Source organism: Nanorana parkeri, unplaced genomic scaffold (genome assembly GCF_000935625.1).
Source record: "Nanorana parkeri isolate BGI_ZX_2015 unplaced genomic scaffold, ASM93562v1 scaffold90, whole genome shotgun sequence".
NCBI lineage: Eukaryota > Metazoa > Chordata > Amphibia > Anura > Dicroglossidae > Nanorana > Nanorana parkeri.
In genome coordinates this window covers 2410422-2437108 of record NW_017306358.1, presented here as the reverse complement: position 1 = coordinate 2437108, position 26687 = coordinate 2410422, and the positions used below count along the sequence as shown (strand labels likewise).

At 44.0% G+C, this 26687-nt stretch overlaps 1 protein-coding gene across 1 annotated transcript in view; it reads left to right on the top strand.

The window, feature by feature from the left end:
• The window catches only part of LOC108783832 (protein unc-93 homolog A-like), a 108810-nt gene that overhangs the window by 31892 nt on the left and 50231 nt on the right, over positions 1 to 26687 (top strand). The window contains exon 3 of the mRNA XM_018552509.1: positions 2582 to 2717. Within this exon, the coding sequence (XP_018408011.1) occupies positions 2582 to 2717 (136 nt within the window). The remainder of the gene's footprint in view (positions 1 to 2581; positions 2718 to 26687) is intronic.

The following is a 26687-nucleotide window of genomic DNA, read 5'->3' as shown; positions in this document are numbered from 1 at the left end:
TAGGGGGATTGTTATCCTGCTATATAATAGCAATACCGATAAGTGTAAAAAAAAAAAAAAAGTAAAAAGAAATAAAAGTCACATATAAAAAAGTCCCCCACATTTACACACATATAAACATAAATACGCATTCGATGTGCCAGCGTGCGGAAATGACAATTGCGCTACACATGTTACATATCGTCGCGAACGTCGGAGTGAGAGCAATCATTTTAGGGCCATCAATCACTGATAACACTAAACTGCTGAGCGGTAAAAGCTTTTAAAGCGTCGCCATGGCCAATTTTTGGTATTGTAGTTTTTTGAGGTTTCGCGCGCACGCGCAATTTTAAGGCTTGACATGTTTGGTGTCTATTTACCTGTCGTGACCCCGTCTCTTATATTTTAGCAAAAAATTTGGTAATAATAAATGTTTTATCATTTAATATAGGGGAAACAGTTTTTTTTTTTTTAAATTCGGTAATTTTTCCTTAATATATAAAAAAATAAAAACCCCAGCAGTGATTAAATACCACCAAAAGAAAGCTCTATGTGTCCCTAAAAAATGGTATAAAATTCATTTCAATACAGTGTTGCATGACGGAATAAATGTCAGTCAAAGTACCGCAGCGCTGAATACTGAAAAATGGCTGGACAGGAAGGGGGTTTAACACCCCGGACTTCAAGTGGTTAAAACCCACTTCATAGTCTTAATGTATTACTTAGAAAACAGTTAAAGGTCAAAGTCAATATTAGGTCCCTTTGGAGCCATGGTATCTAACAAAAAGATCCATTTTGATTCATTTTTGGAAACTTTCCGAATGAGGTCAGTTTTTTTCTACTTTATCAATCCCTACTATTTTTAAATGTTTAGGATCGCTGTTATGGAAAATTCTATAATGTCTGGACAGACTGTGTTTATTAAAACCATTTTTAATGTTATTCACATGCTCCTCCAGTCTTTTTTTGAGCTCCCTGGTAGTCCTACCTACATACTGTAATCCACAGGGGCATTCCAATAAATATGTGACAAACTTACTGTGACATGAAATACATTTCTTTATTTCATATTTTCTATTGTTAGTGTTTGATATAAAGAAAGTTATTTTCTTTCTGACTTCTATCGTTCTACAACTTACACACTATTTCCACGGATAAAAACCCTTTCCCTCAAAGAACGTAACCTTACGCTCAGGTGGATCCAGGATACTTTTAGCCAATCTGGTTTTTAGGTTAATTGCTCTTTAATATATTATTTTAGGTTTGCTCGGTAGGATCGGACCAATAATTTTGTCCCTTTTTAATATATGCCAATGTTTTTTTTAAATTGACTCTAGTTTCTTATACTGAGCTGAATAGTTGGTAATAAAGGTCAGAGGGGGAGGTTCTTTGATTCTAGTAGAGGGCCCCAATAGTTTTGACCTATCTTTCTTACAGACCTTCTCTTGAACCCACTTGAGATCATTATCTCTATAGCCTTTTTCCTTAAATCTATCCAACAGAAGTTCTGATTGTCTATGGAAGTCTTCTTCCATAGTACAATTCCGCCTAATACGAGTTGGGGGATCCCATTGAGCCACTGTGGATGATGGCAACTAAATGTGGGAATATAGCCATTCTTATCTGTCGGTTTAAAGTATGCTCTGGTATCAATTATTTCCCCTTTCTTTGAGATATCTAAATCTAGAAATTGAATATTATCCATACCAATATTACTCATGAAGGAGAGGTTATATTCATTAAGATTCAAAGATTCAATGAACAATTGGAGGAAATGTAAATCAACCTCTCATATAACTATCACATCATCTATAAAGCGTTTCCATAATTTAATATTTGGGACATCTTTCTCAAAAATATACTCATCCTCCCACTTCGACATATAAAGATTAGCCAAACTAGGTGGAAATTTCACGCCCATCGCCACTCCTTTCTCCTGGAGATAATAGTCGTTTTTGTACCAGAAGAAATTCCTGGACATCGCATAATGTATACAGTCTAAGATTAACTCTTTTTGTTCCTTCTTATAGTCAGATAATTGGCCAAACATCCAATTAACTGCTTCTAGACCTTTTTGATGTGGAATTACAGTATATAGCTAAGCTGCATCAATGGTGGCTAATAGGGTATTGTCACTTCCCCTGAAGCTCTCAAGGATGTTCAAAATATCTTTGCCATCTATCAAAAAAGCTTTAGTTTGACCCACTAATAATGTCTGGGACACTATTAATTGATTTGTTTAGTCAACAAAGATTTTCCAGCCGGCTCCTTCAGCTGATCGAGGAATGGTTGCTGAAAGTGAGTCGACAGCCCCACACACGAATTTCGGCCGGTACATTAAAAAAACGTTCGAAATTTGGTCAGTGTAAAATTAATTTTATTAAAAAAACAAAAAACCTCTCTCACACCGCATTGTCCTCTTGTGATGTAAACTGTGAATAGATATATAGACCTGAAATGTAAACAAATCTTCTTTTGGTTCCCCTGGCTGCCCAGTTGCTTGGCTGTTTTTATTTTGTCTAATAACAAAAGGGTTGGGAGCTCAAACAAAAAATGTATGTTATATGTTTGGCAAACTGTATTTTTTTCTTTTCTTTTTTAGTCTTATGTTACCTGTTCTCTTGGGATACATTTTGTTGGATATGTAATGATCTGCTTTGCAGCAGTCAATGCAGTCTGCTCTTTGCTATTTGGGAAACTTTCTCGATATACTGGAAGGATGTTTCTATTTTTTCTAGGTAAGAAATGGTAAATATTATTTTCTAATGAATTCTACTTCAACTAAAAACATTAAATTGTCATTTCTCTTTATTGTTAAAGAGCAAATGGAACTTTTATTTTTGAACAATTATAACATGTTAATCATAATTTAATTTCAATATATTAATTAGGAAACATTTAGTGTGAAAAATACTGTATATTATAAATCATAGGAATATGTGTTTTAATGCAGTACTATAAGCCTTAGCATTTTTGTTTTCATTATTTTAAGGTGGGATGAAGGGGGACGGGACCCCAGGAAAATATTAGCTGCCACTGTCCACTGCTGTATGTGGACAACTGAGACTCAGGGTTATTCACTAAAGAGCCGAAGAATCCAGCCGTAGCTTCTGCTGATCCTTCCGCTCTCTTTGGCCGCTGGAGCCCTTCGGTTCACTCGAACCGAAGGGCTGGTGCACGGGCTATTCACAATACAGCAGCCGAAGGCAGCCCAAGCGGCTCAGCCGAGCCGAAGGCATATGCTTCGGCTCGACTGGGCTGAAGTGACAGCCAAAGCAGGGCTGTCACTGATGGCTCCACCCATTTTTTTGTTTTTGTTTTAAATTTCTGTTATATACTGTATATATTTTTTTTTATCTTCCTATTTTTTTACATTGTTAATATCATTTTGCTAAAAAAAATGTACATTATTTTCACTTATTTGCTATTCAGCTCTGTACCACTGAGGTACCGAGCCTAGCCGAATGCTATTCACTCACTGCCGTTCGGCCCCTATGAGAATAAGGGCGAACGGCAGCGAGTGAGCTACCGGAGCTTCGGCTCAGCCGTTCCAGATGTTGGATTAGCTGAGCCGAAATCCTTCTGCACTTCAGAGCATCTTCGGCTGACCAAAGGCAGCCGATGTATGGCTGATTTTAGCCGGTGCACGGCTGAAATCAGCTGTACTGAGCCGGAGTGAATAGCCGAAAGTTGTTCGGCTGACTTCACTTCGGCTAGGTTATTCACTTGGCTGCCTTCAACAGCTTTGTGAATAACCTCCTTAGTTTCTCAGGCTTGAACTCTGATGGCGTGTCATATGGATTTTTTATGCTAATATGTCATACACAGGGTTATTCACAATCTAGGATAAAATAGTTGATTTGGAAACATTCTCCAATTCAGCTCACTTTCCAGTTCAGCTATGTTGTCCTAGATTGTTCACTTTTCCTGCCTTCTCCAAAATCTTCACCCTTTTGTGAATAACTCTGTTAATGTTTGCAAGCAGCCATTCACTTTCTCTTTTTTACAATAATTATATGAACCTGTTTCATGAGGCCAGGGCACTGTTTTCTGCTCTGTTTGTGTTGCATGGTACACAATCTACACCAGCCCTATACTCTAATTAAACAGGAAAAAAAACATAGGCATCTATTAAAGATTGAATGGGCAATTAGCCCAGAAGAATTATTAGCTGTTTACCCAAATATGATTGTTTGTGATGTAGGGGCTAAAGGGCAAATCTAGGACAAAAAAGGACAAAACAAGATGTAGCTGAAGCAAATGTCCTTTGAATGTCTTAAAGTATTCCAAAAGCAAAACTCAGGGTAAATACAAGAATTTAGGTAGCCACCAGAACAGGAATAGAAGGGAAATTTAGGGGCACAAGGCATTTCTTTATCCATGGTCTATCTCTAGGTCTCACACCCAGGGCCGCCGTCAGGGGGGTACGACCGATACTCATGTAAGGGGCCTGGGCAGCCAAGGGTGAGGAGGCGGCCAGGCCCTAGCAGCCAATGGCCCGCACCCGAACCCACTGCAATGGCCCGCACCCGAACGCACTGCAGACACATTGTGCCTTGCAATCCTGTGCGGGCAATCGCATTGCGGCATCAGGGCGTGGCTACGGTGCCATTCACTTCAATGGACCACCACGCCCCCTCCTGCCTGACAAAAAAGTGAGCCGGCCTCAATGCGGGCAGTGCATTCTGGCCAGAATCGAACAGGAATGCACTGCTTATGGTGTGAACTAACCCTAAGCCCCGTGTCCAGTAGACATGTGTTTCGGAAAAATTAGTTTTTCGGACTAAATTCGTTAGCGGTAGTCTGTACGCATTTTCGTTTGTGGACGAATTTTCATTGCAGCAAAGTGACATTTAAAAAAAAGAATTTAATGAAATGAACGATACGAACATGAAACGGAAATAAACATTCGTACAGACTAACGAATTTCGTCTGAATCCCGAAATGAAATAACGAAAAATCCGAATCAAAACAAGATGAAACGAAACAATTTTGTCTAGTGTCCAGCGGGTCACGAAGCCCTGCGTCCAGCGGGTAATGTAAATGTGGGGGGGCATTAGAGTGTGAGCTTCTCTGTACAGAGACTGGTGTGACTGTGGGGGATGCTAATGGTATATTCTGCATTGTGCTGTATAATGTATTATTGCTGGGATTTGTAGTCCTCTATAGCCGGTGCCATTCTCCTTAGATTGCTGTATTATTTTACATTTTACAATTCACTATGTTGCACACCACAGTTTTTTTTTTGCTTCCACTGCTGATTGGCTCAGTTTTCTCTGTACAGCGATGCGGTATATGCCAGAGCTATATATATGTATAATCGGGTTCCAGGGTTTCTACATATTGGTGTTCAACTTGCCTTTGGGGTGCATTGCTAGTAATGAGCAAAGCAGGCAAAGTTTGGTTTGCTGGATGTTTCAAAATCCCTATTGAAGACTATGGGGGACCAAACTTGTTGTTTCATTTGCCCATTTTCAGGGCTAATTTGCAAGCGTTTGGTAAAAAAAGGGCATAGATAACTGTGGACTGCCATGGGTGACATGTACCAATTTAAAATGTAAAAAAAATTACCTTTCAGAGGGGAGAGGGTCTTTTATGAAGCTTAAAAGACAACATTGCATACACACAGAGATGATTGAAACCTGCAAGTGAAATTTCAGAGCAGTACAATGTACACTTTTAAAAGTGATTTTGTGTACAAATAGCAACCAGGGATCTGTCATCTAATGGCAGTATCAATACCACCACTAAATGACAGAGCTCTTCCAATTTATGTTTGTAAGTCAAAACTCCCCTATGTGAATGAATAAGAGGTACAAAGTACCCCTACTCATTCACCAAAAAAATATAAAAGTGTAAATAACACTAAAAATGTTCACTGTTGCACGTCCATCATCAATCACGTCATCCGGTGATGTAGATCCTCATCAATCACAGTGAACAACAGCCTCTGGTGGTCAAAAGAGCAGGCCCACCAACCATGTGACACGTCCACACCCGACAGGAGACTGGTGCTAATTGACAGCTCTGGGCCCCACAGCAAAAATATAAACAAAGGGGGTGGGAGTATAGCTGGTAATCAAAACCAGGCATGTCCATTTTGGTCAATGACATCACTGGGTATACCCACTCCTTTGTTTACAATCAGCTAAAAGTGGGCATGGCCTGACAAGGAGCTCTGTCAGACTAGTTTCTCATCAAGTCCTCCTCCCTTGTGACGGACAGCAGGTTTTGGAAGGACTCCATAGCCAATAGACATTTATCATTGCCCATCACATTTTATTTAATGCATCAACTAGCCCTCTAGGTTAGTACTAAAGGCAAAGATTATGGACGTTCCCCAAGTAAATTCAAACACACATACAATCCACCTGAAAAGTCACGATGCCATCAGGTATAAGTTAATTCAATGTCATTTAATATTTTTGTATGCTTTTCCATTATTGTTATGGCCATTCATAAGAAGTTAACATTGCTAACTTTAGCAAAATATTGCAGCCCTTAACACAACCTGATTAACCTATCTACCTTGTCAAATGTACTTTGCTAAACTCTCGGTTTGTCTAAATAAGCTACATAGTAGATTCACACTTCAACTTTGATTTAAACTCTTTGGCCAGAAAGAGTATTTTTTCCATTTTATTTTCAAATGTACGGAAACTGAATTGCTAAACAAGTGTACAAGTCAATTATTGTTCCACCGCCTGGGAAATAACAAAATGACTTGGGCAAATGGGACTTTAAGCAAACTTTCATAGGTGTATAAGCAATGTCATTTAAATCACAGGCATCAGGACAAATAGCCTATGTTGTAGAAGTTTTGGTCATCGAAAATAGGGCTTATTCACACCCTGTCAGTTGTGCTGCATTTTTACAAAGTAGCACACATGTTTGATGAGAGCAGGGTACACAGAAAACAACTGTTCACACCACACATGTGTGGTGGGGTGGAGAAGACCCCAGCTCAATGGACATGATGGTTATTTTAAATATCAATAGGTTTTTATTTGAGCATTTTCAATTATACAAAGCGAGTAAAGAATATTCAAAAAACCAAGAAAGTCCGGGTAGGAGCAACAGAACGAAATGAGAAACAGGCAAAGATGCAGGTACACTGCTAATTAAAGAATGTCTACATCCGTGGAACCGAGGGGTTCCACGTGCATAGCAACACAAATTCTCATAAATCATCGCTAGTGAACATCATGTGGCGGGTGTATTTCGCTGAGACCACAGACACCAGGGCTGCCATTTCTTTTGGAAGCTCCCTGTTGAGCTATTTCGATTCGCAAACACTCGTTCGTAAGTGTAATGTATTTGCATTATCTGCATAGTTTCAGATGAGTTGGCTGCCTGTGGGCTTTTCCAGTGTCTTGCTATTGTAAGTTTGGCTGCTAGGAGGACGTGGATCACAATAGCCCTAAGGTTATTGGGGTATTGATCTATGCCTACATGAAGGAGGGCTAAGCCCGGCGTGGGATCCACAGAGAGGCCCGTTACAGCCGACAAGATCTGGAAGATCTTCTTCCAAAAGCTAGTGAGGGATTTGCAGGACCAGTAGGTGTGCATTAATGTGCCCGTGAGAGCACAGCCTCTCCAACACAGCGCAGTGGAAGATGGGGACATTTTAGCCAAGCGGGAAGGGGTCAGATACCTCAATAGGATATCTCAATAGGGTCTTCTGAGCCAGTTCCCACATGTCTACACATCTGGCAGCCTTCCATGTTTCTCTGAAGGAGGCTAGCTATTGAGATTCAGGGATAGTAGCAGCAATGTCTCTTTCCCAGGCCAGGAGAGGTGGGCTTTTCTCAAAACTCATTTTGTTGTGGAAGAGCAGGTAGAAGAGCGAAATCCCTTTGGTTCAGGGAGAATTGGATACGTAGAAGGAAACTATTTTAAAGGGGAGTTTAACGATCAGGTTCCTTTTGTGGTGGAGGAGGTGGGTGATTTGGAGATATCTATAGAGTTCCCTCTGAGGAAGTTTAAATTGGGTGGAAATTTGTTGGAAACTCTCAATTTCCCCACCCTCCATGATGGTTGACAAAAAGTCAATTCCCCTGTCTCTCCAAGTCTGTAGGGAAAGATCTGGGATCAAAATCTCCAACGATGCCATAGGCACTGGGATAGTCCTCAGGGGGCCTTGGGAAAAGGTAGACCCAATCAGTGTCTTCCACGCCTCCACCGACGCCCTGATGGGGGCGATAGCCCTGTCGTGGGGGCGGATTCCCATATACGGGACATCAGGTATCCTAGCAGATCCCTACCGGGAACCATTTCCCTCTCCATGGATGGCCAATGCTTATCGGTGGGTGGGGTGATCCAATTTTTGATGTGTGTCAAAAGAGTGGCTATATGGTAGTCAGCGAAATCGATATATCCCATTCCCCCCATCGTCCTATGTTTTATAAGGAGTGAATGAGAGCTCCTGGCTCTCTTACCCTGCCACACAAAGTCTCTAAGGCACGATTGTAGGGCTCTAAAATACCAGCGTGGGATGGTGATAGGCAGCGTGCGGAAAAGATACAGAATTTGGGGCAAGAATCGCATCTTAAACTAGGCCAGTCTCGCCGACCATGACAGAGTCTTTCTGCCTATGGTTGATAGTTCTTTTTTGAGCTTCTCTAAGAATGTGGGAAAATTGTGTTCAAACAGCTCAGGAATAGAGTTAGTTAGTGTGATGCCCAGGTATGTAATACCCGTAGTCGGCCAATGGTATTTGCTGTGGGCTTTAATGGTGACTATGGTCTCAGCGTCAAACCCCAGACCCAGGATCTGTGACTTAGAGGTATTCACTCTGTAGGATACAAAAGCATACGAATGAATAACACGGGATACTTCTAGCAGGGAGGACACCGGATTCGTTAACATAAGGAGAATGTCATCTGCAAATAAGTTGATCTTGTGGGACTGGTTGGAGACAGTAAAACCTGAGATCTGTGGATTCATCCTAGTCTTTTCCGCGAAGGGTTCTATGGCTAAGTTAAATATGAGGGATGACAGGGGGCATCCCTGTCGGGTACCGTTGGTGATGTGAAACGGGTCCGACAGGGTGCCAGATGTGAACACCTGTGCTGAAGGGCAGGAATATAAGGCAATGATGGACGAGAAGATATGTCCTGTGAAGCTAAACTTGGCCAAGACCTGGCGCAAATATGACCAGTGAACGTATCAGGATAATGTAGCGACCCGACATATCGACGATGGACTCTGTCAGCGAGAAGGAGACCGAGTTCTTGATTGCGACCATTACCCCCGCCTTTTTCTGCGGGCCATTGGCACAGAAGACATGGGGAAATAGTCCATGTGAGCATTTCGGGGGTTGGCTGGAGCAGAAGTGGGTTTCCTGAATACAAAGGACGTCTGCGTCCAGAGATATGGCTTCCTTCCATAGCGATCTCCGCTTGGCCGGGTGGTTTAGGCCCTTGGCATTGAGGGAAAGTAAGGTGACACTCATGGTTCAAGATGGTGGCAGGAGTAGAAAGTCAGGTAGTGGCAATCGGCCGTTCGTGTATGAATTGTCCGCTTAGTTCGTGGCTCAGGGTAGGCACTTAGGTTAGGGAGTACCAGTAAGCAACAGAGAGAAAACAAGTGAAGAAAAAAAAAAAAGAAAAGCAAAGTTCCGTAAAAATAAACGTTCTCAAAATGGAACTATGGGCAGTATTCTATACTGCTGACCTTGGGGGGTAGAGTATGTGGCCATAGCAGACGGCGGATCTGCTGTGGAGTATGCATGTCCGATTATTCAGGTATGTGTGGTAGACCTACGGTTCCGAGCCATTAGGTTCCAATCATCCTCAGGGCGCTTTGACGTAGGGTGGTCTTTGGTGGGTGTCCCCGAGGCGGGGGATATCTCCCATTGGTGTAGCAGAGCCAGGCCTTGGTCCAGGGACCCTATAGAGAATGTGGTGTCGTATTTCAAGATCAGGAGTTTGGTCGGGTAGCCCCATTTGTATCTGATACCCTGGTTCCTGAGGGCTTTCGTAATCGGCAGCAGATTTCTGCGAAGCGAGAGAGTATGTTGTGAGAGGTCAGCATACAGTTGAAGTTTTGCGTACTCCACTGGTAGGGGGGACATCCTGGCCGCCTTCATAATTTGGTCTTTGACATGGTAGAAATGTATGCGCATCAGGGTGTCCCGTGGCACCCTGTCGGGCAAGTGGGGCGGTTTAGGCAATCTGTGTATGTGATCAATGATGAGGTCGGCGTCTGAACAGTCAGGTAGAATAATTTTAAACATATTCTGTACATATCCGGCCAGTTCAGACTGGGTAATGGTTTCGGGGATACCTCTGATTTTGAGGTTGTTGCGCCAATTACGGTCTTCTAGATCGGCCATTTTAGATTTGAGCCACGTAACCTCTTCTTCCCTTTCATTGTGCGCGTCTACTAAGTCGTTGAATGTGGAAGCGAAATCTCCCAACTTCTCCTCTATGTGAGAGACTCTCTCCTTCACTTCCTGGACTAATGCTTTAAATTGGCGGATCAGACTTTGCATATCTGAATGTATGGTGCTTCTCAGTGACATCAGCATGTCTTTTAAGGCAGAGTCAGACGGGTTTGTCAGAGGTTGGGAAAGAGTTAATAGGTGTTACCAGCTCTCTAGTGGCTTCCATAGAGGAGTGTATAGGACTCACCATCTCCCCTTGCTGGAGAAGTCCTGTATGCCTCGGCCTCGATTTGTCTGGACTGCCAGATGCGAGTGATGAGCTCCTCTGGGATGCTGGTGGGGAGATCGGGCCCTGTCGCTGCAGCTGGGGCCCTGTGGATCTCAGGCTTCCCCCGTTCTCCACCATGTCCACTTCCCTCCCCCCTCCGTCGGCTGTGTGTAGGGGGGTCGGCGTGGAGTGAGGCCGGCCGGCGCCATCTTGCCGCGGTTTTCGGCCGCAAAGAATGAGGTCAGTTTTCTGGGCCGGGTGCCCGGTTTTTTCTTCCGGGACATGTCCGGGGATGTAGTCGGAGTGTCAGCTGCGGGTGGGTGAGTCAGTGCTGAGCCCCGGTATGATAATATAAGCGATCCGCCGTCGGCCCGAGCACAGAGCTTCAACTCAGACAGCCATCCGTCTCAGGCGCTGGACACGCCCCATGATGGTTATTTTAGAAAGCTTTTTTTCCTCCATTTCGCCTGTAATTTTTTTTTACAAATCCTCTTTTTATTAATAGAGATTTTCCAATAAAACAAAAACATACAAAGAAAAAAAGGCATGAAGAAAACAATGTTACACTAAACAGAACATGAAAACGCTTGCATAACAAAGTACCTCAGTATGCATATTTAATAAGCCGCATGACCCTGTGGAAAATAGAATACAGAAAACGTAGTTAGAAGCGATCCCTACGGTAGGTCAGACATTGGAGAGACAGTTATAACATTGTTAAGGCAAGCATCTCCATGCAAGTCACAAATCACAATGTGACAATTAATGAGTAGAAAGTTTAATGACTAAAACACCACAAGAAAAGGGAAGAAAAGGGAGGATGAAAGGGAAAGGAAGAGAAGGGAAGGAACTTTCTCACTTAGACAGCAGTCCATCAGGAGCTCAGCAATTGCCGGTATTCATCAGCCTCAAGGAACTTGAACCAGTAGAACCATTTTTGCATAATGTCTGTAACCTGGTTCCAGAAATTCGATAACAATGGGCAAGACCAAAACACATGAAACACATCAGCCGCAGAGGAGCCACATCGCCAGCAGGTATCTGGAACCTCAGGGAAGATCTTGCGAAGCCTATGTGAGTTTCTGTACCAGCTGGTCATTATTTTATAGCAAACTGGTATGTATTGCAGACAGACAACCCAGGGGACAGCTGTAAGATCCTAGAACTCCGAGCGGGGGTAAACTGGACCTCCAGGTCCCATTCCCACCTCTCAAGGAAGGGTAGAGGTTGCTCATGGTCTGGGAGAAGTGACAATTTGTAGCTCAAGGAGAGTGTTGTAGGCATTGGACCAGTCTTAGTACATTCTTGCTCGAAAATCGATAATGATCTAGAGAACAAGCTTGGAAAGGGTAATGATGATAGGTAGTGCGACAGTTGACACAGTCTCCAAAAGCCCAGTGCAGCCAAAGAAGGGTCCGAAACAAGTTCAAGCAGATCTGCAAAGAATGTTGAAAGCCCTGAACTTATCTTGCCGTCCTATACAGAGAAATTACGCATCCTGAAGGCGGGGACAGATGTCTGGGGTCCCAATGATTTTTGGGGTTTAATAAGGAGTTGCGCTAATATTGCGCAACATAAAAATTTTCAACTACCACCATTTTATTCTATAGGGTCTTGGCATTCAGAAAATATATAATGTTGGGGGGTTTTACGTCATTTTTAGGCCTAAAATGTGGAATATAACATGGGTGCAAAAAATGAAAAAAGGGCCTCAGTCATGAAGGGGTTAAGGTCTGTTTCTGTCAGGGTTCCACCCTGACTTTACTGGTTTGCAGCATTCTGGCTTGGCTGCCATTTTACTCACCTGTGTTTCCTTCTTTGCATTAGCAGACTCTGGAACGTTGCTCACTACTCCCAGGCTCCCTCTTATGGCCAGATAGGAGAGCATCATCTGAGAAAGTCAGATGGGAGCTTCCTGTCTGTGAGTGATGATGTCACCCCACTCCTGCTAGTGCATTCCTGCTGCTCTGAGTATCCGGATTCTGTGTATGACCTGATCCTGGCTGACGTTCTCCTCTGGCTTCTGCACCTGGCTTGTTCCTGACAACGCTGATTTCCTGGCTCCTGCTCCTGGCTTGTTCCTGACAATGCTGATCTCTGTATTCCTAACCTGGCTTGGACCACTACCCACCCGGGCTCCTGACTCTGGCTTGTTCCGGTTTATGATTCTACTTGTGGAAGCACTGTTCTGCTCCTGTGGACCATGGACTATACATACAAACTTAGTGCTCGCAGATTGAACGGGAGCTAAGAATACTCTAGAAATAAAAATAGGAAGGGTCTGCATGGGTTACAAAAGTCAGGGGAGAATATTCTGCTTTACAACATTGCACCGCCCGGTCCATGAGAAAGCTAATTGAGACCAACACTGGAGGTCTAATGTGATTTTCTGGAGTAAGGGGGGGGGGAAATTAAGGCAGAATACATTATTCATAGTGCGTGGCAATCGAATTCCTAGGTATTTAATTGAACTAAAAGACTATGGGAATGGGAAGTTGTTTTACAGTCTATTCCAAGTTGCCTGGGAAAGAGTAAGATTTAGGGGACTATTCACTTAGCCGCCGAAGGCAGCCGAGTGAATAACCAAGCCGAAGTGAAATGAGCAGAACGCTGTTTGGCTATTCACTTCAGTCTTGTATGGCTGATTTCAGCCGTACATCGGCTAAAATCAGCCATACATCGGCTGCAGAAGGAGTTTGATTCAGCCAATCCAACATCTGGATCGGCTGAGCCGAAGCTATGGCAGCTCACTCACTGCCGTTCGCCTCTATTCTCATAGGGGGCGAACAGCAGTAAGTGAATAGGCGAATGCCGCCGAGTGACATTCGGCTCGGCTATTCTGCTCGGTACCTCCGAGGTAGTGAGCAGAATAGAAATTTCTAATTCGAACTTGCGAACTTAGAACTCTATGCAAGTCTATGGGGGTAGAACTTTCAAAAACAAATGTTCCCTTTTTTAGGGGGTTATATGCAAGTTATTGGCCATAAAAAGTGTATGGGGATCTGGGTACTGCCCTGGGGGACATGAATCAATTAAAAAAACACTTTTAAAAGATACAATTTATAAAGGAGCAGTGATTTTAACATCACTTAAAAGGGTAAGAATAAAAATGAAAAATTCCTTTAAATACCGTGCCTGGGGGGTCCCCTTAACCTACCTGTAAAGTGGCAAATCCGTACAATGTATAGAACCTGCTGCAGCAGAAAAAACAATTACATTTTTTTAAAGCGTGCAGTACCCCCTCCCAAACAATACCAGACCCTTTAGGTCTGGTAGGAATGTTAGGAGGGACCCCATTTAAAAAAAATCGGGGGGGGGGGGTCCCCCTCAAAGTCATACCAGGCCATTAAGGTCTGGTAGGAATTTTAAGGAGGAACCCCACCCCTAAAATGGGGGGGGAAATGTGCCCCCCCCCCAAAAAAAAATCCATACCAGACCCTTGATCCGAGCATAGGCCACTTTGTCCCCGTACCAATGGGGACAAGGGCCTCTTCCCCACAAGCCCTGGGGCGTTGGTTGTGGGAGTGTGGGCAGGGGGCTTATTCACATCAGGGTACCTCTTTATTAAAGGGGCACCCAGATGTGCCCCCCTTGTGAATGAGTAAGGGGTACCCCCCAGGCTACTTGAGCAGACAAGGAGTCAAAAGGGAACCCCTCCCCCTGAGGTGACTGAATTCAGGGCTGTCAAGAGATGAGGATTGAGAATTTCAGAAAATGCTTTATAGTAGGAGATAGGAAAGCCATCAGGACTCAGGAAATACATCATTTTTGGAGAGTGACGATTCCACCCTTAACTCCTTTGGGGGCTTCTGCTCTGCAATGTCTTTACTATATGACGATCCAAATAAGCAACTTTCTGCCGAAACTGCTATACGCTCCATGAAATAAGAATACCAGTGGAGCACTATATTGCAGAGTTTAAATGCTGGGTCACAGACTTTGAATGGAATGATATCAGTTTAAGAAACCAGTTTAGACTGGGATTCTCCGAGTCTTTGAAAGACGAACTTTCTAGAACAGAATTACCTGCAATTCTTGATGCCTTAATATGACTTTCTATATCAATAGACAGGAGGTTAAGAGAAAGAAGAGCTGAAAGATCCACTGGTATTGGTTCTTTTCCCCAAAGACACACCCTCTGTGATGCAGAAGCTCCTATGGACATTTGGGCAGTGCGTGACCCCCTTACTCATCCCCGAAGGCTAAAAAAAAGGGTGTTCTCTTGAAACACTGCCCACAGCAACCGGGAAACTTCCACGGAAAGTATGCATGGAGGGTGGCATGCTAAGCCATTATTTTCACCCCTTTACTTTATGCCCTTACATTGCGGTGCGGCTGCACTTCCCCACTTCCATTGTCACTGTGGAACCTTTTATTGACTTCGGTGCAGCCGACAACTTTGTTTCTGCCTCTTTAGTGGAGACATTTGGCTGGACTATAGCAGGGGCGTCCGGAGGCTGCGTGTCACCCGGTCTCTAGACCAGGTGACACCCCCTTGTGTTGTCATCGCGCATGCGCGGCCATCTGATTGACACCTGCCGGTGGCCGGCAGAGAGAGGAAGTGACGTTCACCCGGCGGGATGAGGTATCCCGCCGTGTACCCTCCTCTCTCCTGACACTGTCGGGCTCTTGGTCCATGACCGAGTGCGCGACTTTTTAGAGTGGGTGACAAAAAATGACTGTCCGTCAGGCTGGGTGTCAGTCAGTCATTTTGGTGTCACCCCTGCAATGGTGTCAGCCAGGTGTGGGACACATCCCCCGCTCCCCTTGTGATGCCACTGACTATAGAACCCCTTCCTCAGGTTTTGCGTGTGTCAGCCATTGATGGTACTATCCTGGCTTGTGGGCCTATTCGTTCTCGGACCTCGGTCATCAAGATGTCCACGGGAGTACTTCACCAGGAAACCATCGCCTTTTTGGTATTACCCCAGGCCTCTTCTAAACTTATCCTAGGCCTTTTGTGGCTGCAACGGCACTCTCCAGTGATCAAATGGTCAACCTCTCAACTGATATCCTGGGGTTCTCTTTGTCATGACAGATGTCTCTCCAAGGTGCTTCCTGTCAAACCACTCCGGCTGGTGTCTACTGAGGTTTCTACTCTAGTGCCAATCCATTATGTCGACTATTTGGATTTATTTTCTAAATGTATGGCGGATCAGCTTCCTCCTCACCGACCCTATGATTGTGACATTGACTTAATTCCAGGTACCAGCATTCCTAGAGGGCTGGTGTATCCCCTTAGCCTTCCTGAAACCAAGGCAATGTCAGAGTACATCGCAGAAAATCTGCAAAAGGGGTTCATCCGCAAGTCAACTTCACCTGCTGGAGCGGGATTTTTTTATAGGTTGAGAAGAAAGACGGCCCCTGTATAGACTATCGTGGTCTAAATGCAATTACAGTTAAAAACAGATACCCGCTGCCCCTCATTTCAGAATTATTTGATTGTCTCCGAGGGGCTCAGATTTTTACGAAGTTAGACCTGCGAGGGGCATAAAATGTAATACGCATAAAAGAGGAAGATGAATGGAAGACTGCTTTCAACACCAGAGATGGCAACTCTGAATATCTTGTCATGCCCTTTGGTCTAGGCAACGCCCCAGCAGTCTTCCAGAATTTTGTCAACGAGATCTTCCGGGAACTCCTTTATGTGTGTGTAGTGGTTTATTTGGACGATATTCCCATGTTCACTCTTGATATTACCACTTATAGAGAGCACGCCAGAGAAATGCCTTTTTGAGCTTCCACAAGTGCCCTTCCTCTGCTACATTGTCTCCAAAGATGGTCTTGCCACGGACCCCTTCAAGGTGACCGCGATAACTAATTGGCCTCTTCCTGGTCGCCTCAAGGCTACCCAGCGTTTCCTGGGATTTATCAATTATTATCGCCAATTTATCAAGAATTACTCTGTGCTTGTGGCTCTGATTACAGCACTTACCCGAAAAGATGCCGATCCCAAGAACTGGCCACCTGATGCTGCGGAGACTTTTCATGTCTTGAAGCAAGCCTTCCTTTTGGGTCCTGCTCTTCAAAGGCCGGACCTTACCAAACCTTTCTCTATTGAAGTGGATGCCTCCTCTGTAGGAGTAGGGGCTATCCTTTATCAATCGCCTAATGGCCGTAAGCATCCTTGTGCCTTCTTCTCGAGGAAGTTCTCCTCAACTGAGAGAAATTACTCCATTGGAGATCGTGAGCTTCTAGCTGTTAAGCTAGCTCTGGAAGAGTGGCGGTACCTATTGGAAGGATCTCCTCATCAGATCACCATCTTCATGGACCATAAATACCTACAGTACCTTCAGTCTGCCCGCCGCTTGAATCCAAGACAAGCCCACTGGTCCTTGTTCTTCTTCCGATTTGACATTACCTTTCAACCCAGGACGGCTAATTCCAGGGTGGATGTTCTTTCCCGCTCGTTTGATTCACAGGACTCTGAAACATCCAATGAACCAGAGTTTATTATTCCCAACCTAGCCGAGTTATTGCCCTCACCTCTGTTCAGGACTCTGCTATTCCCCCTGGGACGATCCTTTGAGGCCTAATCTCTTAAACTCTAAGATCTCCAGTCAACCAGGCATCCACAGGACTTTGATCTTCCTCTCTTGCCACTACTGGTGGCTCTAACTATCCCTGGGATCTTATTCCCTGCGCTTACTATTGGATCCTTGTGCCTTTGGCTTCCCTGTACCAGCTGGTATCCCTGTTTGGCGTTATCCCCTGCTTTGCTCCTTGTGCCCCTACTATAGTATTTCAGTGGTTACCTTTAGTATGTTGCTGCAGACCTTAATTGCTTTCACCTGTGTGCTGTGAGTCTCTCTATACTGCCCTCTTTGCCTCACTTCTTCTGTGTTTTGTTGCCTGTTAGCTTCCTCCTATTTACTTGCTTTGTTGTACTTCAACTCCATCACTTACCTTCCAGTGTATCTTCCTATGCTTTGCTGTCACCCCTTTACTTCTGTGCTCCTCTCTTACCTTGTGGCTGTGTTGGATTCGTCCTTGTCTGCACAACCACTGTGTGCATACATCCCTTTGTGCTTCTTTATGTACTTTTCCCTCTGTTATCCTGCTTCTTTGTATGCATGTGCAACGCACATCTCTTGCTTACTTTTGTACGTTACACCTTCCTGCTCCTAGGTGTGCCTCTAAGCTACTTACCCTTCCCGAGTATCCTTGTTTAGCTACCCTCTTCAGTATACTCTGCTGTTCTGCTGTGCGTTTTGCACCTTTGCTTGTGACTTTCTCTCATTGTGTGCCACTGTTCCTAGCTTCCTCCTCCTGGTTACATGTTTCTTCCCTACCTTTTGTTTGTATCCAGTTGCCCGGTGCTTCAACTAGTCCTTTTGTGTCTGTAATAGAAGCAATGAATGTGCAGCACTAAGAATTGGGGATAGGTTAAATGAACCTATTTAGATATTAGGTTCGGATTCTCTTAATTAAAGTGCATAGGTAATTGATGCAAATAAAGTGATCTGTGCACTCACAGTTGTGTCATTAACTCAGTAGTGACTATTTGATTGTAAAAGTGCAATAACTGCAAAAATGCTAATGTGCAATTATAATCAAAGAAATTATACACTATATAGGTAAATAATGATGTGCATAAATAAGTGACAACAATAGATTGGATAAAAACATGCAAGTGACAAACCTTCAGGGAAATAATAAACTAAATATATGCAAAAATTAATTTCCATATGTGAATGGCTCACATTCAATGTGATAAAAATAGTGAAAATAATATATGGTAAATTGTTGCTGGTAGTAAATCCAGTGTGTGAAACACAGTCCAAAAACTGCTTGAAAGGAATATTTTCCCACACTGGGTGTCAGTGTCCACTTCAACCGCCCCCTAGGGGTGCGCACTCACCACACTCTTGTTGTATATAAACAATCAGAGATTTAGTAATGCAAACGCGATCCCAGCATCTGTTCCAGCAATATCCCATAGGTCGGTGGATAGCGGAAATTACAAAAAGAAACTCCTCATGGTGTTTTTTTATTAAAAAACAAGTAGAAACTCACAGTTAAGAACGAAGAAATCGGTCGGCCGTTCACAAAGCCTGTACGTCCGTGCAGTGCGTGGTGTAGAAAGGAATAGGCCCGCCCCGACGCATTTCATCATACGTGACGTCTTCAGGGGGATTGCAGGTCTGACCATAGGACCATATATTATTTTCACTATTTTTATCACATTGAATGTGAGCCATTCGTATATGGAAATTCATTTTTGCATATATTTAGTTTATTATTTCCTGAAGGTTTGTCACTTGCATGTTTTTATCCAATCTATTGTTGTCACTTATTTATGCACATCATTATTTACCTATATAGTGTATAATTTCTTTGATTATAATTGCACATTAGCATTTTTGCAGTTATTGCACTTTTACAATCAAATAGTCACTACTGAGTTAATGACACAACTGTGAGTGCACAGATCACTTTATTTGCATCAATTACCTATGCACATTAATTAAGAGAATCCGAACCTAATATCTAAATAGGTTAATTTAACCCATCACCAATCCTTAGCACTGCACATTCATTACTTATATTCTCTTCGACCTCAGTGTCTATATTGCAGCAGCTCTAATTAGATCAAAAGACTCATCCCTAGGCGCAGATTTTACAAATTTCTCACCTTTTGTGTCTGTGTGGGTGTGCTAGAGGGCCGCAACCTGGAAGGTGTCCAGCAGCCAATCATCCTCACCATTAGAGGCTCTGTCGAATACCTGGCCCTTCTTAGATTCTGCGCCTTTAGTGCGTCCTGAGAATGTACAGACCATTAGTTCCTCTCTCCCTGTGACCAACATCCCAGATATCCCTCCTGTCTGTGACTCCTACCAACTCCTCAAACCACGGAGCTCACGTACCCTAGTGCCCTGGTCCCTAGACCGTGACAATCAGTACAGTTTTCTTCTGCCTACCAACCGCAGTCTAACGGACAAACTGAAAGAACCAACCAGTCCCTAGAGTAGTTCCTTTGGGCCTTTGTGTCAGCCCACCAAGATGATCGAGTTGCCCTCCAGCACCCAGAAATCTCCGTTCTCCGTAGTTTATGGTAAACTTCCACGGATTCCTTTGCCTATGCTCAGTTCTCCGGAGTTTCCGGCCTTGGGTACCTGGCAGAGGAATATGAATCAGGTCTGGTCCCAAGTCCACTATCAACTTCAGCAAGCAGCTGATAGGCACGAAAGATTTGATGACGGACATCGACGAAAAGCCCCACCTATGCAGCCTGGGGACAAGGTGTGACTGGCTACTAAAAATATCCTCCTAAAAGGTTCAATCTATGAAGTTTGCCCCACATTACATTGGGCCATATGTTATTCCTGCAAGAATTAACCCGGTTTGTTTTAAAATATGGTTACCTTTGAAATCCCTGCAGTTTGCTATTACCTACCTTGTTCCCTGTGTGTCTCTGGATTCCCTCTTGCTCCCAGTGAGATCCTGCACATCCAGCAAGTGGGTTGTTATCATCTTCTTTAGTGAGCCTTTGCACCTGTGCCCATCTGTGTGTCTGTCCTCTTGTGTGGCTGCCTGTTCTATGCAGCCTTGCTCTTCAGTTTATCTTGGATAGCCGTGTTGTTTGTTGCCTCCTCTCGCACTATTGTTTGGACTTCTACCCTTGTGTCCCTCGGTATCAAGAACTACTGTCTCTGTATAGGCTTCACCCCTGCCTGCTGTCGTATCCAGCACCTCGGCGTTGCAACTAGCCTCTGTGTCTGTGTGGGCGCGCTACCCACTTCCCGTGTTTTCAGTGATCTGCATCCCAGACACCATTTTTTGCATGCTACTTTTAGTCATTTTGTGTGCCCCGGTTGTCGGACAGTGACAACTTCCAACATGAACAAGTCTAAATTTAGCAACCTTCTCTCCTAGCTTTGTTCCTCCAGCCCTTAATTAGTTTTGTAGCCCTTCTCTGTACTCTCTCCAGCTCCAGGACATCCTTTCTGTGGATTGGTGACTAAAACTGAATCGCATACTCAAGATGAGGCCGAACCAGCGATCTATAAAGTGGCAAGATTATCGCTTGGTCTCTACAGTACATTCCTTTTGACAGTACTCTGCTAGCTTTGTTTGCTGCAGCCTAGCCTTGCATGCTGTTATTCAATCTGTGGTCTACTATGACCCCCAAATCTTTTTCCATTTCTGGAAAAAGATTTGGGGGTCATAGTTTCTATTTTATTCATGTCCTCCTGTAATATTATACTTTCTACGCCTGTGTTATTACCCTCCCAATTTTAGTATCATCTGCAAACACAGAAACATGACTATTAACACCTTCCCTAATATCATTAATAAACAGATTATACAGTATTGGGCCTAGCACAGAACCCTGGGGCAGGCCACTCATTACTGTAGCCCATTGTGAAAATTAGCCATTTATCAATACTCTCTGGACACGTTCCTGTAGCCAGTTCTCTATCCATGTACACACCATTTAATTTATGCCCATAGATTTCAGCTTGTGTATTAAGCGCTTTTGCAAAATCCAGGTACACCACATCCACTGGTTTTCCTCTATACAGATCTCTACTCACCTCTTCGTAGAATGTTAGTAGGTTGGTCTGACAAGAACGGTTCTTCATAAATCCATGCTGATTATCACTTATTATACCTTTGTCACGAACAAAATCCACTAGATAGTCCTTTACCATTCCCTCAAACAGTTTGCATACTATTGATGTTAGACTGACTGGTCTGTAGTTCCCAGGTTGGCATCTGTAGCCTTTTTTGAATATCGGTACAACCGTTGCTTTACGCCAGTCACTTGGCACCCTTCCAGTCATTAATGAGTAATTGAAAATGAGCAATAACAGTCTTGCTATAACCTGGCCAAGCTCTTTAAAGAACCCTAGGGTGCAGGTTATCTGGTCCTATTGATTTATTTGCATTAAGTTTTTCCAGTCTTTGTTGAACCCCAGCTACTGTCAACCACTGCGGTATTTTACGCACTGAGCTACTCACATTCTCATCTCCATTAAACCCGTCTTTTTCCTGAGTGTATACAGAGGAGAAAACTGGATTTAATACTTCAGCCTTCCCCTGTCGTTTGTGATTAATCTCCCATTTTCATCTTTTAATGGGCCTACCTGCTCTTTTCTTACCTGTTTACTGTTTAATATTGGATATATTTTTGGGGTTCTTTTTACTGACTGAGCCTATATGCTTTTTGTAATCTATTTTAGCTTCCCGGATTTCATGTTTACATATCTTATTGCATTCCTTGTAGCTCTGGAAATCCAATGCAGTCCCCTCCAGCTTATATTTTTTAAATTCCAGCTTCTTTTCTTTGATGTGTTGTCTTACAATTTTATTTAGCCATGCAGGCTTAGCTCTCAATCTTTTATTTTTGTTACCCAACGGTATGCACTTGGTAATAGCATTGTGCAATGTATTTTTAAAACAATCTCACTTCTCATCAGTGCTTATTGTTAGAAATAAGTTGTCCCATTTGTTGTCATACAGTAGATGATGCAGCTTATCGAAGTTTGTGTTTTTTAAATGTAGTGTTCTTGTCAAACCAACACACTTCTCTTTTCTGTATACAACATTAAAATTAATCATCCTGTGATCACAATTACCCAATGAATCCCTAATTTCTATGTCTTCAACTAGTGATTAATATATCCAGAATTACATTTCTCCTGGTTGGTTAACTCAACCATCTGACCCATGAAATGGATCACCTGATCCATTTGTGGAAGAACTGCATCTGCAGGTAAATCATTAGTTTGTTGCTGAAGGTCCTCCCAAAAGTAGTTAGCTGAAGCTAGGAAACCATGAGCTGGGTAAGTTGGTCTCAGGTTCTGCGATTGAATCTACTGAGGGAGCATCTGCTTTGCCATTCTTTGAACCAAGACGGTAAGTAATGACTATGTTAAAACGAGAGAAAAGAAAAAGTGCCCAACGGGCCTGTCTGGGTCTCAGCCGACAAGCTCTTTAAAGATACTCGAGTTTGCGAAGATCTGTGCAAATTGTCACCAGATGCATTGCCCCTTCTAGTAAGTGTCTCCCCTCTTCTAGCGCCATTTTTTTGGCTAATAATTCACGATCGGCCACGTCATAGTTCCTTTTGGCAGAGGAACAGATGCGGGGTAAAAAAGGAATTGGATGTAGATCCTCTTTTAGGTTCTCCCTTTGTGAGAGTACCGCCCCTGCTGCAGTATCTGAAGCATCCACCTGAAGATAATATTGCCTATCGGGTATATGAGGATAGACCACTACAAAAACATCCACAATGTCTCGTAATATGTAATTTATGAATCTTTGGAAGGTGGCGGGGGCATTACATAGCCCAAAGTGCATCACCAAGTATTTAAAATGGCCATAGTGGGATCTAAAGGCAGTCTTCAACTCATTCCTCTGTCTCACTCTCACGAGGTTGTAAGCTTCCCGCAGGTCAATCTTGGTGAAGAAGGCTGCTGAGCGCAATCTGCCCATGAGTTCTGGAATGAGAGGAAGTGGATATTTATTCATAACAGAAATGGCGTTCAATGCTCTATAGTCAATACAGGGCAGTAAGCCCCCATTCTTCTGACCTGCAAAAAAAAACCCTGCTCCATCGGGGGACGTCGAGAGTCGACAGTACCTTCAGCAGGGGCTCCGACAACAGATATATTCTACTGTAGGGAATAGGGGCTCCAGCAAGAAGATCTATAGGGCAGTCATATTCCCTATGGGGAGGGACAGAGTCCACAGCGTTCTTTTCGAACACATCACTGTATTGTTGGTAGACAGAAGGCAGGCTCACTGTAGACATGATGGGTTCCAGTGTGAGGCAATTTGCCCAAAGTGCTGGAATTTAGACAAGTAGAGGTACAGAAGACTCATGAGAACAGTAGTTTACCTGTACACCAATCTATGGAGGGATTATGCTGTCGTAGCCACCGCAGCCCCAGGGCTAGAGGGAACAAGGTAGAAGAGATTACATCAAAGGATATGCTCTCTTTATGTGACCGGCCTATGACAATGGTTAGTGGTTTAGTCTCCCAGATCACTGGTCCAGACTTGATAGGCGATCCATCAATACATGTAAAGGACAGGCTTTTTCCTGAGATCTAAAATCTGGACTTCAAAAGTATCCATGAAGCATCCGTTGGCACGTCGATCATGGCAAAGAGCGGAATGGACTTCTTACCCCACTGTAAAGAGAGAGAGAGAGAGAGAGAGAGACAGACAGGTGAGACAAGCAAGGCTGGGGTAACAATTTCACATGTGGAATGGTAGCAGGGGGTACCTCGAGTACTGGGGGAGACATGACTTGGGGAGGAAGAGCGATCGAACCCCCTCTCTCGGCATCTCTCTCGGAGGGGTCTTTCGATTTGTATGCACAGGTTGCAGGTAGCGTCCAAGGTAGCTGGTATCCCAACTCTGGCTAATTCGGCCTTCATGGCCTCTGAGAGACCCAGACAGAACTGATCCAAAAGAGCTGCCTAATTTGAGGCCGAATTTGTCACAAGTGTATAGAGCCCGTAATATAGTCCTCTACATTACTTCTACCTTGAGTCCGCTTGTGTAACCAGGGATGCACCGATACCAATACTAGTATTGGTATCAATTCCGATACTGAGTATTTAGGCGAGTAACCTGGTCATGGTGGTTCAATTGAACTAATTATCCCTTTGAGACAATACTCAGACCACATTTAACATTTCTTTTTTTTTTTAGTTTCAACATTTTTTATTTTTTCATAGAACATTAGTTGAACATTGCGCTGGCACAAACATTGTGCACAGGCCCATATAATAGTGTAGACATTGGCATTGCTACAAAACAGTTGTGATATCATCATATCCATATATGGGTGGTGTGAGGTTGGGGCGGTTTGCAAGGACGATACGTATAACTGAGATAATTCTGGGTGAATGGGGGTCTTGTCTACATATTTTTTCAAAGGGAGACATGGATCGTAGGTTTCCGCTAAGGTTACTGCTGGCTTGTATAAAGCTTTTTATTTGTAGGTAGCGAAAAATTTTGGAGGGTGGGATTGAGTACCGAGTCTGAATGTTTGGGAAAGGTAATATATTATTGTTGTCATACAGGGAGTAGAAACGGGTGATATCTTTTTCCTTCCACTTGTGAAAGGTAGTGGGAGAGTCAAATGCTGGAGGAAAGGCAGGGTGATGTAGGAAAGAGAGCATGGGAAGGTGGGGTGAGAGGAGGCCACTTGAGTATTTGGAGGCATCTCATATGCGGAGCGAGTGGTGTGTTATAGTGTTGGAGATATCTTTCCCATCTTTGGGGTGCATCCACAAAATATTGTCGATTGTATGTGGGTCACAATCCATGGCTTCTATTGAGACCCATAGCGGGACTTCAGTAGAAGCATGATATTTAGCTATAGTCGCCAATTGGGCTGCGTAGTAGTATTTCTGGAGGTGTGGTACTCCCAGACCTCCTGAACGTCTGTTTTGATACATAGATTTCGCCGGGATCCTAGGTTTTTTGTGCGACCAGATAAAGATGGACAGATATCTCTGAAAAACTATGAGCTGGTGTAGGGGTATGGGGGCGGGTAAAACCCGAAATGAGTAGAGGAGTTTTGGCAGTAATGTCATCTTGACTGCTGCGATTCTGCCTAGCCATGAGAGAGGGTAAGTGTGCCAAACTTTGAGTAGGTTCCTAAGTCTGGTGAATAAAGGGGGGAAGTTAGCGGAGTACAGAGAGGAGTGGGAAGGGGTCAGGTGTACACCTAGATATTTCAGGGATGTTGCCCCCCATTGGAACTGGTAGTTAGATTTCAGCATCTCAATTGTGGATGGGGGTAGGGTAATGTTGAGGGCTTTGGATTTTGTGGTGTTGAGGTGTAGTCCCGAAAGGTGGCTAAAAGAGTTTAAGAGACGTAGTGAGTTGGGGAGGGAGATGTGGGGGTTAGAGAGAAAGAGTAAGATATCATCCGCAAATAGACATAATTTGTGGTGATGTCCCGCGATTGGGATACCTGTAATATCTGGGTGGTTTCTTATTAGTTGTGCCAGGAGTTCGATAGCCAGTGCGAATAACAAAGGTGAGAGGGGGCAGCCCTGTCTAGTCCCCCTGAGGATGGGGAAGTAAACAGATCTATGACCAGCATACCTCACCGATGCCGTGGGATTAGAATATAAGGCGGTGATCCATGAACAGAATTTCGGTCCAAAACCCCATTTATTGAGTATGTATAGTAGATATTGCCATGAGAGGAAGTCGAACGCCTTTTGCATGTCCAAAGAGAGTAACATAAAAGGAATGCCACGTTGACTAGCTTTCTCAATTAGGAGGCAGGCTCTGCGCACATTATCTCCAGCTTGGCGCCGGGGGATAAAACCCACCTGATCTTTATGGATCAAGGTGGGGGTGATTGAGTTGAGCCTTGTCGCCAATATTTTGGCTAACAGCTTAACATCGATATTTAAAAGCGATATCGGTCTGAAGTTAGCCCAGTGGGTTCCGTCTAAATCTGGCTTTGGAATCATGCAAATGGTGGCTGTGGGGGATTCTGTTCTGAATTTGGACCCATCACGGACATCATTGAAGGTTGCGTTAACAGAGGTGCTAGTATTTCTGATTTTTTTTTATAATAATTGGCGGTGAAACCGTCTGGGCCTGGTCTCTTGTGAAGTTTGAGGGCTTTTATAGCCGCTAGTACTTCCTGGTCAGTAATAGGGGCATCTAAGGATGTACGAATGATTTCAGGCATTTCGGGCAACAACAAGCCAGAGAACAAAGCTGAAGCTACAGGAGGGCCAAAGGGGGTGGCTGAATTGTAAAGCTTAGATAAGTGTTTGGAGAATTCTTGGACAATTTTGTCGGGGTCGCTAGATAGGGAGTTATCCGAAAGGCGAAGGGGTTTCTGGTGCAGGTCAATTTTGTGTAAACGTCTAGCAAGAAGGGTGGATTGTTTGTTACTGTCAGGAAGCAGGGGGTGTTACCTCTACTCGGGGACCACGGGCACGGCGCAGGGCACGGGTTCCCCTTCAGCTCGGTAGAACACCTGGTGCCTGAGGTGCAGGTGCACATGCGCGAGTCATGCGGCGTGGGCGCATGCGCAGTACGCAGGCTGCGCGCGCATCCCCG